This window comes from Dendropsophus ebraccatus, chromosome 1 (genome assembly GCF_027789765.1).
Source record: "Dendropsophus ebraccatus isolate aDenEbr1 chromosome 1, aDenEbr1.pat, whole genome shotgun sequence".
NCBI classification, from domain to species: Eukaryota; Metazoa; Chordata; class Amphibia; order Anura; family Hylidae; genus Dendropsophus; species Dendropsophus ebraccatus.
The window spans coordinates 134,056,527-134,071,352 of NC_091454.1; the positions used below are offsets into that span (position 1 = coordinate 134,056,527).

The 14,826-nt window shown below is 43.2% G+C and overlaps 1 protein-coding gene across 1 annotated transcript in view; it reads left to right on the top strand.

Annotated features, from left to right (window-relative positions):
* The window catches only part of EXOC4 (exocyst complex component 4), a 314,927-nt gene that overhangs the window by 179,351 nt on the left and 120,750 nt on the right, over window positions 1–14,826 (top strand). Inside the window, exon 11 of the mRNA XM_069979105.1 lies at window positions 13,801–14,020. Within this exon, the coding sequence (XP_069835206.1) occupies window positions 13,801–14,020 (220 nt within the window). The remainder of the gene's footprint in view (window positions 1–13,800; window positions 14,021–14,826) is intronic.

A 14,826-nucleotide genomic window follows, 5' to 3' on the forward strand; every position in this document is an offset into this window, starting at 1 on the left:
TCTACCAATGCAATGAACCGACATGTAGACCTCAACGTATAGACCTAAACTTCAGATAAATGTAATGTGCATCTACAGTATATATTTATTTCTGCTGCCTTAAATAACTACTGTAAGATTCATTGTGTTGGAAACAAACTGGTGTCTAGTAAATGTGGCAAAAAAGGTGAAAATACTTCTAAATAGTGTTGCATGAAGAGGCCAAACCATTCCGGTTCAGCATAGTTACCCAAGCACTCTGCATTAGATGTAGCCCTACTAACTAAGGCTGGGTTCACACTACGTATATTTCAGTCAGTATTGTGGTCCTCATATTGCAACCAAAACCAGGAGTGGATTGAATATACAGAAAGGTTCTGTTCACACAATGTTGAAATTGAGTGGATGGCCGTCATTTAATGGCAAATATTTGCTGGCATTTTAAAACAACGGCTGTTATATTGAAATAATGGCCATTATTTACTATTATATGGCGGCCATCCACTCAATTTCAACATTGTATGAACAGATCCTTTCTGTGTTTTCAATCCACTCCTGGTTTTTGTTGCATTATGAGGACCACAATACTGACTGAAATATACGTAGTGTGAACCCAGCCTAACAGTGAAATTGAGAGACGGCATCTCTTTGGTTGCATAAAGGGAATTTGTCAAAATGAAAATGCTGTCTAATCTATTATAGAACAGGATTTGCTTAGCAGATTGCTAAATGGCTTTGTGTGAAGAGGTTCAGTATAACTTTTTTGATTGAGGTTTCTGATCTTTCCATGCTGAATCCAGTGGGTGGTCCTATGATTAAAGTGTACCTGTTGTCACAGCTGCTGCCGGACGAGCGGGGAATTGCATTCTTCGTCTGGACTTTTAGGGATCCATGGCTACAAACGGCTGACGCTTAAAGGGGTTGTCCGGCGCTAAAAAATTATTCACAGAATAACACACATTACAAAGTTATACAACTTTGTAATGTGTGTTATGTCTGTGAATGGCCCCTTCCCCGTGTCCCACCACCCCCACCCGTGTACCCGGAAGTGTGGTGCGCTATACTCACATGTCACGTGCCGACCACGGTCTCCGATCCTCAGCAGTGACGTCTTCTTTGGGTGGACGGCGGATCTTCCCGAGTGCCGGCCGCCCTCTGCAGCGTCATCCGAAGCTCAGCCGCGATTGGCTGAGCATAACTGTGCTCAGCCAATCGCAGCTGATGACGTGGCCGCGTCATCAGCCGCTCAGCCGCAATTGGCTGAGCACAGTTATGCTCAGCCAATCGCGGCTGAGCTTCGGATGACGCTGCAGAGGGTGGTCGGCACGTGACAGGTATGTATAGCGCACCACACTTCCGGGTACACGGGTGGGGGTGGTGGGACACGGGGAAGGGGCCATTCACAGACATAACATACATTACAAAGTTGTATAACTTTGTAATGTGTGTTATTCTGTGAATAATTTTTTAGCGCCGGAAAACCCCTTTAAGTGCGTGACCCCCATTCTGATCCATTCTGCGTCATGCGCATTACAGCCTTGGCATGTTCGTAGCCATGGATACCTATACTTCCGAGTTAAGAACGAAATTCACTGCTCATCTTGCAGCTGCTGTGATGACAGGTACACATCTAAGTGGCACTGAACTGCCCAAGAATAGAACAAGAAGTTGAATTCAATCAAGAAGTTATAAGTTGTACAGAATCCTTTCCCTAAAAGATACATATCAATCTCCCTGCTCAATACCATTATGCCAATAGATCACATGGCATTTCAACAGGAATAGGTTCCCTGTAAGTAGATGCAAACCTAGTTATGTAATTTACTCGCACTGGTGTGTATTTACTTGTGCCTCTGGGTGGAGCTAAGATTAAAAAAAACAAAAACAAAACTCAGTGCTTCTCTGTGCTTTTCCCCCATCACTACCATCCCAGTGGGCACTATTCTTCTCTGCTTTTGCCAGCTTCTGATGATGCATCAACCCTGCAGGATCTGTATGTTAAGCCAGTCACTGCTCGAAGTGTTGACCCCCTTTACTAAGGATTGGCTAAGTGTACAGTTGCTACAGGGTCAACACATCATCAGAAGTGTTTGGCAGCACTCAGGTGCATTTAAATAAAATCCTTTCTTATGCTGGGTTTACACGGAGCGATAATTCGCCCAATCGTACGATTAATGATTTCTAAGTAACGATTTTTCTTTTATAACGATCAGCGTTTAGATGGAACGATATATTGTACAGAAAATTAGTTTTCCAATCGTTTTGCGATCGCTTAAGCCTATCTCGCACATAGGAAAAATCAGTGAACGACTGTTTACACGGAACGATCGGCAAATTTTTTGCGAATGACGAACGATGATTTAAGAACCTGTTAAAAGATCAAAATGAATGATTTCTCGCTCGTCGTTCGATCGTTCGCTGCATTTACACGTACTATTATTGTTCGAATTCGATCGTTATCGTGCAAATTTGCACGATAATCATTCTGTGTAAACCCAGTATTAGACATTCCCATTAATTATCTGGGGTTTTTAATCAATTTAGTTTATAAAAGCCATATGTAAGTAAAAGGGGTTGTACCAAGATTGTCAGGGTACGTTTACACAGAAAGATTATCTGCCAAAGATTTGAAGCCAAAGCCAGGAATGGATTTGAAAAGAGGAGAAATCTCAGCTTTTCTTTATGACTTGAACTTTGTTTATAGTCTGTTTCTGGCTTTGGCTTCAAATCTTTGGCAGATAATCTGTCAGATCTTTCAGTGTAAATGAACCCTCAGCCTCATCCCCACCGACTGCACTAATGTATGTGACGCTCCAATTTAAATGGAACCTGTCACCCCCTGTGCCGGGTCAGAGCCCGGCCGACCTCCCGGTGGAGACCCTTATACTTACCCCATACACGAAGTCCTGCTCCTGGACCCACTCCTATTGCCGAGATATCGCAGTCTGAAGCCCAGCATGCGCTCATCAGAGATTAAATTGATGCTCATAGAGTGGAGCTGTCATTCTTTATGAGCGTCAGACTCCTCTCTGATGAGAGTGCGCTGGGCTTCTGACGGCGATATCCTTTGTGACCTGATCTCTATTTAACGTCTGTTCCTGGCTTTGGCTTCAAATATTTGGCAGATAATCTTTCAGATAATCTTTCTGTGTAAATGGACCCTAATATATCATGTATCTAAAGAATCGGTGATAAGTATCATGAGAATGGGGGTCATCTGAATGATGCTCCATTCTTTCATTATGGAACTGCCAATGATAGCTGAGTACTGTGCACTGCTAGCTCCATAGTCAGTAAATAGAAAAGCGGCTCACATTCTTGACTACTACTTCATTCATTCAAGCTTTGCTTACTTAAATTCTTCTGTCAGACATACACTCCAGGGTGTTGCATATACCTGTATTTAACCAGTAAATATCTTTTCAAATTCCCTTCCACTTTTTTCCATTGTTTAGCAATCAGGTGGGAAATCTAAGGGCAGTAAAACCCACTTCATTTATTTCCTTTCCTTAAAAATACAGTTTTAACCACAACTGGCCTTTATCAATGCAATTCAAACCCCTGGCTAGATAAAGGGCAGTAGTGGCCAAAGCGTTGCTGCATTTTTAATGAAAAATAAAAGAAGTGGTTTTAATGGTTCTCTGGTGCCTTGGATTTCATATTTGATATCTGGTGGAAGTTTCAGCATGGAGAAATATAGGTGGTGTTAGGGAAGCCTTCACAAAGATCTTAGTTCACTCTGCCACAGGAATGACATGTTCATCATGACACATGTCTCTGCTAAGCAGCCACTGGCTACATTATTAATGTGCTGATCAGTGAACTCGTTCTCTTCTCCCCTTTATTTCTCTTGCGATCTCATATTTTGGTTTTATATTAACAAACTTTTGATAAAAATGTTTTTGAAAGCCAGTTAGGACATCTTTTAGTGGATTCTAGAACATCTTGTTACAAATTTTATCCTGTTCATGGTATGCAGTGTGCAAAACTTTCTCCTTTTAATGCAGGGAAAGACCGTAGGGAGATATAACTTGTAAATGAGGATAATAAAGGCAGCTGCTGAGAAGCAGAGCGCTGAGATAGCAAGACAAGAAGCTGTGTGTCTAGTGTAGAATTCTGCATTTATGCACAAACAGTGGGGATTTCACTCGAGCAGAGCTATTCCTTTCCCTAACCCAGCATGTGCCAACAAGCATTGAAATTGTAATTCATTCTAAATACCCTATACACCACCTCCCAGCTATCTTGCAACCGCTTGGAAATGAATACAATTGTCATGTGGCCATATAACCAAGCGTCACCTGTTTAACTGCTTTTATGCATTGCTGGTGATGATTTTCTAAATATTGGGGCTTAAATCCCCTGTTAATTTCAGACTATTTTTTATAGCTCACTGTACTGTTTTGCAATGACAGGTAGGGTTTTACACTGGATTTGAGGGTATGTTTTACTGAGCTACCTCTACTGTATCTGCGCTTTTTTTTTCACATGTTGTCTTGATTCATTGTGCAGGTCAGTGGTTATGGTGGCACTTGATTGGGAGGCCTTTATTATGCAATACTAGTTGTTTTTGTTTTCATCGCACAAAATTCTTGGCTACATAGGAAAACTAATACTCCTTATGATCCCTTGCAGTATACCAGGTTGTCATTAGTCATAATTATTATGAAAGCCACAACATACTGCAAGACTAAAACTTGTCATTTCCTCTAAGCTCATTTATGATGAGATCAACGGTAAACTATGAAGAACGTTCAGTAGAGGATGAATGGGGGCTGGAGACTGGGCTTCCAGACTGTTTCCTGGCAGACATCACTTTGAACTATATGTGAAAACATGCAGGCTTAGGTAGATAAAGCAACATTTCTAATGAAGACCTATGTTTTTTGTTTGTTTTTTTAACCATAATAAGTACAAAGCAAGAATTAAAGGTGTCCAGGTGTCAGTAGATTTAGGCTGTCCTATCTCAGGGTAGCATAAACTAGTGACAGAGAAGATGAACAGAATGATCACTTACACTGTTTTATGCAGCTGATACAGAGATAAAATAAGATAACATGGAAACTTAGTAGTCCTCTTCAGTATGTGCATGAGCCCAGTAGTCCTCAATATTAAAGGGGCACTCCAGAGTCTGTCTCCATTTGAATTCCCCACTGTTTGCAGGACCCTGAAGCTCCAGTTGGTGTATTGATTATTTTTTTCTTCACTTCCTGGTTTGAGCTTTCCCATGATGCACTTTGTCTCCTGTGATGTCTTACGGACTCTGTAAAACTGTTAGATAGCTTACATCTTGTTCAGCCAATCAGAGCTGAGCAACCTGAGACATCTGACAAAGGGAGGCTGGCTTTACAGGGCTTAGACCCGCCTCCCTCTTGATGATATCTTTGTCAGAAAATAGCTGCCACAGAGAAGCCTGGGGTCAACAGTCATTAGGTAAGAAGGATTTTACTTCACTTCCTGGTGGGGGTTAAGAGGAGGAAAGGGGGGGAGATAGGTGATTGAAGCATATTACAAGATTATATAACTTTTAATGTGTTTCAATTACTGGGAAAAAGCTTTTCGCTGGAGTACTGCTTTAGTGAAAAGCTTAAAACTCTGCCCACCAGCTGCTGATTTTACAGTTATCTATCCATGCTGTGTATAGGCAGTCACCTGTCAATCAGCAGCTGGGTGGAGGGGTGTGGCAAGAATCCTATTCTCCAGAGAATGGCTGAACACAGTGATGTAAGTAATACACCGATCTGCTCAGCATTTCTGTCACTAGTTTATGCGGCCCTCATTTAAAGGGGAAGTCCGGGCACAATAATTTTAAGATATGTTATTGTTCAACAAAAGTTATGAAAATTACTAATAGACACTTATTATGGGAGATGCACCTATACTGCATTTTTCCTGCACTTACTACAGCATGGTATGTTCAGGTCTCTGTAAAGTTGATTTCATGTCACATAAACTGCCGACACCTGCTGCAGCGGTGGGACAGACTGGAGCACCATATGTGTCTATTAGTAATAATAATAATGTCTATTAGTAATTTTCTTAACTTTTTTGGGGCAATAACATATCTTAAAATTATTTTGTCCAGACTTCCCCTTTAAAGCAGCATTAACCTAGTGACAGATTCCCTTTAACCCCTTGCCGCAAAATGACGTTTGGGAAACGTCATGTAAAGCAGGTAGTTCCCGCAACATGACGTTTCCCAAACGTCATGTGTTCCCTGCCTCCCCCCGCTGTCCCGAGGCGAGATCGGGCAGCGGGAGGAGGCTATGTCACATAGCCTCCTCCCGCTGCCTCTGCTCGGAGGGGAGCCGCGCTCCCCCCGGGCAGTTAACCCCATAGACGCCGCGGTCAATGCGACCGCAGCGTCTATGGGGATATGTTTGCATTGGGAGGCGATCGGGCGGCGGGAGGGGGCTGTTGCATGTTGCCTCCTCCCGCCGCCACTACAGATCCTCCCCCGGCAGTTCCCTGTCCCCTCCGGTACTGGCGGATCGCCGCTATTACCGTTATAGCGGCGGTCCGCCAGTACCGGCGCCGCCGCTGCATTTCATCTCCCCCCACCGTGAATCCACGGTGGGGGGAGATGAAATAAGTATTAATCAGACCTCAGATCAGCCCCCTTGTGGCCGATCACTACCCCCCCCCTCCCCGGGCGGCCATCAAATCCAAGATGGCCGCCCCCATCGCTGCGAATAAACGATGTTTGTTCGCAGCGATGGAAATAAAAAATGAATGAAAACCCCATGCTCTCCGCCACCGGAGGTAGCGGAGAGCATGGGGCAGTGATCGGGGACCCCCCTGTGGGGTCCCGGAACAGGCGATCGGCGGTATATACTATATACCGCCGATCGCCTGTTCCCAGTGCTGCCCGGCACTTTTTATCCCCTGTCACCATAAATCATTGGTGACAGGGGATAAAAAGTGTCACCGTGCCCCCCCCCAAGTCGCCCCCCACCCCCCCAGTCACCCCCGTCCCCCAGTCACCCCCCCTTCCCCACATACGTTACCGGATCCTGGAGCTCCGTCCTCCTCGACGTCCTGACTGCTTCTGATGTGCGCATGCGCGTCAGAAGCAGTTAGCTCTGAAAATTTAAAGTGACAGAGACCAATTTGGTCTCTGTCACTAAACTATGATTACTGTGATAGAAAATATCACAGTAATCATAGTAATACAGTGAAAATGAAAGTGAAAAAAGTACAAGTGAAAAAGTGTAAATGTGAAAAAGTGAAAAACATACAAACAAAATAAAACACACTTTTTATTATAGTAATAATTGCGTTTTACTCCCAGATTACCCGTAACCACCGCAGGTTGCCCATATCCGCCCCAGTTTGCCCGTAACCACCGCAGGTTGCCCGTATCCACCCCAGTTTGCCCGTAACCGCCGCAGGTTGCCCGTAAACACGCCAGATTACATGTAACCACCGCACTTTGCCCATAACCACCACATCTTGACCGTAACCACCCCAAATTGCCAGTGACCCCCTCCAGATTGCCCGTAACTATCGCACGCTGCCGCTGACCACCGCACGTTGCCTCTGACCACAGCACGTTGCCCCTGACCACCGCACGCTGCCTCTGACCACCGCACGTTGCCATTGACCACCGCACGCTGCCTCTGACCACCGCACGCTGCCGCTGACCACCGCACGTTGCCTCTGACCACAGCACGTTGCCCTTGACCACCGCACGCTGCCTCTGACCACCGCACGTTGCCATTGACCACCGCACGCTGCCTCTGACCACCGCACGTTGCCATTGACCACCGCACGCTGCCTCTGACCACCGCACGCTGCCTCTGACCACCACACGCTGCCTCTGACCACCGCACGTTGCCTCTAACCACCGCACGTTGCCTCTAACCACCGCACGTTGCCTCTAACCACCGCACGTTGCCTCTAACCACCGCACGTTGCCTCTGACCACCGCACGTTGCCTCTGACCACCGCACGTTGCCTCTGACCACCGCACGTTGCCTCTGACCACCGCACGTTGCCTCTGACCACCGCAGGTTGCCCCTGACCACCGCAGGTTGCCTCTAACCACCGCACGTTGCCTCTGACCACCGCACGTTGCCTCTAATCACCGCACGTTGCCTCTGACCACCGCACGTTGCCTCTGACCACCGCACGTTGCCTCTGACCACCGCACGTTGCCTCTGACCACCGCAGGTTGCCTCTAACCACCGCACGTTGCCTCTAACCACCGCACGTTGCCTCTAATCACCGCACGTTGCCCCTGACCACCGCAGGTTGCCCCTGACCACCGCACGTTGCCCCTGACCACCGCACGTTGCCCCTGACCACCGCACGTTGCCCCTGACCACCGCACGTTGCCTATAACCACCGCACGTTGCCTCTAACCACCCCAAATTGCCAGTGACCCTCTCCAGATTGCCCGTAACCACGCCAGATTACAGGTATCCATCCCAGATTACCTATAAGCACTTCAGTTTATCCGTAACCACCCCACGTTGCCCGTTACCACCCCACGTTGCCCGTAACCACCCCGCGTTGCCCGTAACCACCCCATGTTGCCCGTAACCACCCCAGATTCTCTGTAACCACCCCAGGTTGCCCGTGACCACCCCAGGTTGCCTGTGACCACCCCAGGTTGCCCGTAACCACCCCACATTACCTGTAATCTAATTTTTTATTGTATTTTAGTAACTGCGCTATTCTAATAACTATTACTAGCTGCGGTTTTGCTCCAGCAAATTGGCGCTCCCTTCCTTCTGAGCCCGGCTGTGTGCCCATACTGTGGTTTATGCCCACATATGGGGTACCGTTTTACTCAGAAGAAGCTGCGTTACAGATTTTGGGGTACGTTTTCTCTCCTGTTCCTCGTGAAATTAAGAAATTTTAAACTAAACGAACATATTATTGGAAAAATTCGAGTTTTTCATTTTTACTGTCTTATTTTGAATACTTTCCTCTAATACCTGTGGGGTCAAACCGCTCACTGCACCCCAAGATAAATTCTTTCAGGGGTGTACTTTCCTAAATTTGGTGACTTTTGCTGGGGTTCTATTCTTCTGACACTACAGGGGCTCTGCAAACGCACCTGGCACTCAGAAACTTCTTCGGAAAAATCTGCACTGAAAATGCTAATTGGCGCTCCTTCCCTTCTGAGCCCGGCTGTGTGCCCATACAGTGGTTTATGCCCACATATGGGGTACCGTTCTACTCAGGGGAACCTGCGTTACAGATTTGGGCATGCAGCCTCTCCCCTGTTCCTAGTGAAATTGAGAAATTTCAAACTAAACGAACATATTATTGGAAAAATTCTAGTTTTTCATTTTTACTGTCTTATTTTGAATACTTTCCTCTAATACCTGTGGGGTCAAACCGCTCACTGCACCCCAAGATGAATTCTTTCAGGGGTGTACTTTCCAAAATGGGGGGACTTTTGGGGGGGTTCTCTTCTGCGGACACTACAGGGGCGCTGCAAACGCACCTGGCGCTCAGAAATTTCTTCAGCAAAATCTGAACTGAAAATGCTAATTGGCGCTCCCTTCTTTCTGAGCCCTCCTGTGTGGCCATGCAGTGGTTTATGCCCACATATGGGGTACCGTTGTATTCAGGAGAACCTTCTTTACAAATTTGGGGGTACTTTTTTTCTCTTGTTCCTCGTGAAATTGAGAAATTTCAAACTAAACAAACATATTATAGGAAAAATTCAAGTTTTTCATTTTTACTATCTAATTTTAAATACTTTCCTCTAATACCTGTGGGGTCAAAATGGTCACCACACCCCAAGATGAATTCTTTGAGGGGTGTACTTTCCAAAATGGGGTGACTTTTGGGGGGTTTCTCTTCTGCGGACACTACAGGGGCGCTGCAAATGCACCTGGCGCTCAGAAACTTCTTCAGCAAAATCTGCATTGAAAAAGCTAATTGGCGCTCCTTTTCTTCTGAGCCCGGCTGTGTGCCCATAGAGTGGTTTACACCCACATATGGGGTACCGTTGTATTCAGGAGAACCTTCTTTACAAATTTTGGGGTACTTTTTTTCTCTTGTTCCTCGTGAAATTGAGAAATTTCAAACTAAACAAACATATTATTGGAAAAATTCGTGTTTTTCATTTTTACTGTCTAATTTTGAATACTTTCCTCTAATACCTGTGGGGTCAAAATGCTCATCCTACCCCAAGATGATTTCTTTGAGGGGTGTACTTTCGAAAATGGGGTGACTTTTGGGGGGATTCTATTCTGCGGACACTACAGGGGCTCTGCAAATGCACCTGGCGCTCAGAAACTTCTTCAGCAAAATCTGCATTAAAAAAGCTAATTGGCGCTCCTTTACTTCTGTGCCCGGCTGTGTGCCCATACAGTGGTTTACGCCCACATCTGGGGTACCGTTGTATTCAGGAGAACCTGCGTTACAAATTTTGGCATGCTTTTTTTCTCATGTTCCTTTTGAAAATGAGAAACTTTAATCTAAACGTATATATTATTTGAAAATTTAAATTTTCGATTTTTTTACGGCCTAATTGTAAATACTTTCCTCCAGCCCCTGTAGGGTTAAAATGCTCATTATACCCCTAGATTAATTCTTTAAGGTGTCTAGTTTCCAAAATGGGGTCACTTATGGGGGTTTTCAGTATACAAGCCTTCTAAATCCATTTAAAAAAAGAACTGGTCCCTAAAAAAAATCAGTTTTGGAAATTTTCACAAAATGTGATAATTTGCTCATAAATTTCTAAGCCCCGTAACACCCTAAAAAAGTAAAATATGTTTCCCAAATTATGCCAGAATAAAGAGGACACATTGGTAATGTGATTTAGTAACTAATTTATGTGCTATGACTTCCTTTTTTAGAAGCAGAGAATTTCAGAAGTTCATAAAATGCTAAATTTTAAAATTTTTCTTGATATTTTGATGTTTTTCACAAAAAATACACAAAGTAGTGACCAAATTTTGCTACTAATATAAAGTGCCATATGTGACGAAAAAACAATCTCAGAATCGCTAGCATACGTTAAAGCATCACTGAGCTATAAGCGCATAAAGTGAGACAGGTCAGATTTTGAAAAATGAGCCTGGTCATTAAGGCCAAAACAGGCTTTAGAGGCAAGGGGTTAAGCTTCTTTAAAGATTGCCCTTATTTAAATGTATTTGTTTAATAAATCTGTGAAAGGCACATTGAAACCACAGCTGCCAGCATCAGTTTCTGGGGACCCCAGGTACAGGTGCATTTATACATATGTAATGCCCTTGGGATATAAACACATCTATCACTGCTACATGAAGGCTGGAAATTATTATGCGATGGATGTAATGAATTTTAAGTGATTAGCATCAATTAATCCTAAATTATTTCCCATATGAACTGCAGAACGTATGGTTTGGATTTTAGTTTAAAGAATATACTGTTTAATCACTGCATAGGAACACCTACCCAATCCAGTAAACCAAGACTTATATTATTAATAATACCAAAATATAAGAAACAAATATTATCTCCACACTGTGGCCACCATTACCACTACGTAGTGACTAATTCCACTATGCCATTACTATTCTTACAAGGAATATATTGTTTTCCCATATTAGGCACCCCCCTGTTTGTTGCATCCCCCATGTAGTAGCCATCGTGACCCCCACCCGATAACATCTCCCATCACGGGCATCTTCTTCCCTGGTAGTTCACACTTCCCCCACCCTCTTTAAGTTAGTTTCCCACTCCTATGTAGGCATTCCTATACTTTTCCAGTCTTGATACACTTTTAATACCATGGTTTGGGAACCCCAACAAGTGCTCTGTTTCATCAATGTTGCCACCACACCTCCAGACAGATTTCTGTTGCTAAAGACAGTCAATTCAACACATTTACCCATTGCTGGCAAATTCGGTCTTCTGCTGTACAGAGAAGAGTGTATAGCCCCATTACACGGGCCGATAGCAGGCTAGTTCCGACCTATCAGATCAGCGCTTGTTTGCTCCTTGTTCCTAACTCGCTGACAGTGCTATTACTTGCACTGATTGTGGGAGGGTCAGAGTGAGGGCCACAGGAAGCTGCAGGAGGCCTCCTGTTACACGTTGCGGCGGCCAGCAGGTCACCATTATCATTCAAAAATCTTTTGTTGAAAGACAACGATCAGCTGACATAATGCATATTGGCTGATCATTGCCTTTTAAAGGGGTAGTGCGGCGTTTAACATTTATTCACTAAATAACACACATTACAAGGTTATACAACGTTGTAATGTGTGTTATTTAAGTGAATGACCCCCTTCCCCGTGTTCCCCTCACCCAGGAAGTGTGGTGCATTATACTTACTTTATTGCTGTTGACCCCGGCCGCCATCTGGGGTCGACGACGTCATCTTTGGGAGGCCGGCCAAACGTCGTCAACCCAAGATGGCGGCAGGGGTTGGTGAGTATAATGCACCACACTTCCGGGGGAACACTGAGAAGGGGGCCATTGACTTAAGTAACATACATTACAAAGTTGTATAACTTTGTAATGTGTGTTATTTAGTGAATAAATGTTAAACACCGCACTATCCCTTTTAATGCTAGCTATTACTTCAAGTGATTATCGTCCAAATACAGTTGATAATTGCTTGGTGTAATAGGGCCTTAACACATCACCTGAGGGGCAATCACGACGGGGCCACCATATGGTATTGTGTTTTTAGTCAAAAGATTCCAGACACCAGCTGATCCTAATGCAGTGATAATTCAGAGTGTATAAATTGTAAAGACCCTGATGGACATTTATTCAGTTCCTCTTTTTGGACTTTACATGTTAGTTCCATGAGTTTTCCAATAAAAGGCTGTGTTCACTCTTTCCATTTCGTTATGTTTAACAGCAAAAAAAACCCAAAAAGACAAAAAAAAACAAAAAGACAAAAAAAAAACCATGGGAAGCAGATTATTCTATCTGCTGTACAGCACAATGCATTTGTAACATCTGTTAACCTATAAGACTGGATTCACACTAGCTTTTTTTTTATTTGCTAATGGATCCATCCATTAAATGAACAGGTAAGCATAAACTAATGAGCCGACTGATGCAAACTGATTGCAAAATGTTGTTTTTTTATTTTAATGGTCCATTTGCATTTTGACTTTAATAAAACTGACTTTTGTACATCAATTTGCTTCAGTTAGCATCTGTTTGCATCAGTCATCATAAGTTTGCGTCAGTCAACATCCGTTTGCGTCAGTCGGCATCTGTTTGCACCAGTCGGCATCCTTTTGCATCAGTGAGCATCTGTTTATATATCAGTTTATTTTTCTTCTTTGGTTTCTCTCTTCTCAATGAAAATACTCAATGAAAATATTTTCATGTGGTCAATGAAAATACTGTGAAAACTGATAACTTGCAAATGGATGTTAACAGAAATACCTTTGTTTAGATCCGTCCTCATTGATTATAATGTAAAAAAAAAAAAAAAAAAAAAAAAAAAAAGGAAGTGCACTTTCCATTTATGCTCCGTTTTTTCGAATGGAGAAAATAAAGGTGCATGCAGGTTTTTTTATTTTTTTATTTTTGTTCAAAAAAACGGAACAGAATGCATGCAAATGGACCACAACTATGACAAATAGAACACAATAAAAATACATAGAAATGAATAGGGCGTTAGACAGATACGTCAGATTCCTTTTATATCTTTACAAACAGAAAAGCTGAATGGAACTGTGGTGGAGAGAATAATGCCAGTGTGAACCTAGCCTAACACGTATATGTTAAAAATATAAGCACAAATGCAGTGTAAACCTATCCTGAGATAACTAAAGAAACATCAGTGTGTACAAGATAGTATATTAGATGAGAAACATGACCTCTCTTTTTTCCCTTTTATCTTTTCAGGTTTATTCAAGAGATTGAGCATGCCATTGGGTTTGGACCAAACAAACAATGTCCCTTACGAGAGTTTCTTACTCTGTACATCAAGAACATTTTCTTGAATCAGGTGTTAGCAGAGATCAATAAAGAAATCGAAGGCGTCACTAAGGTGTCAGATCCTTTAAAGCTTCTGGCTAGTGCTGATACTATGAAAATTTTGGGTGTCCAGCGGCCACTGTTACAGGTGAGTGTAATGAGTAATTAGAATTGTCTTAGGGTTGTGCTAGGGTCCTATCAGACAAAGCTATTTTTAACAAGTAACATCGAAAGCTACCTGAAATTGTTCACCATATTACACAGAACGATAGTCATTATGGTCCTTTTACACGGAGCGATTATTGTAAAAATTTTCGCGATAATCGCATTTGAGCAATTTTCTGCTGGTGTAAACACAACGAACGATCAAGCGATGGTCGAGAAATCGTTCTTCTTGGTCTTTCAACATGTTGTCAAACCATCGTGGGTCGTTCGCTGAAAATTCGCAGATCGCTCCGTGTTAACAGGTTCACCCTATGTGTGAGGTGGGCTTAAGCAATGTTAAAACGATTGCAATAAAGATTTTTTTTCTAAGATTTATCTTTTTGTCTAAAGGTTGATCGTTGCAAAAACAAAATTATTGCCTCAAAATCGTTTAACTATTGATTGGGCGAATTATCACACGTGTAAAAGGACCATTAGTTGCAATCATTACTCCATCTAATCTCAGCAAATAAACATATTACACTGAACGATTAGCAAACGTATGTGGTATTACAGCGGGCCATTAGCGAAAAATTACAATTGATTTCAGGTTCCAATCAAAAGATGCAAACAATGACACATTCACAAAAAACTATTATTGTCTAAATTCGAATGATATAACTTTTTTCCCACTATAATCATCCCGTGTAATAGGGCTTTTTGTGTACATGTAAATAAGTTTTCTGTGCTTGCTGGCCAAATATTTTTGTATTCATCTTTGGTGAACCAGTTGTTTGTGCCCTATGTTAT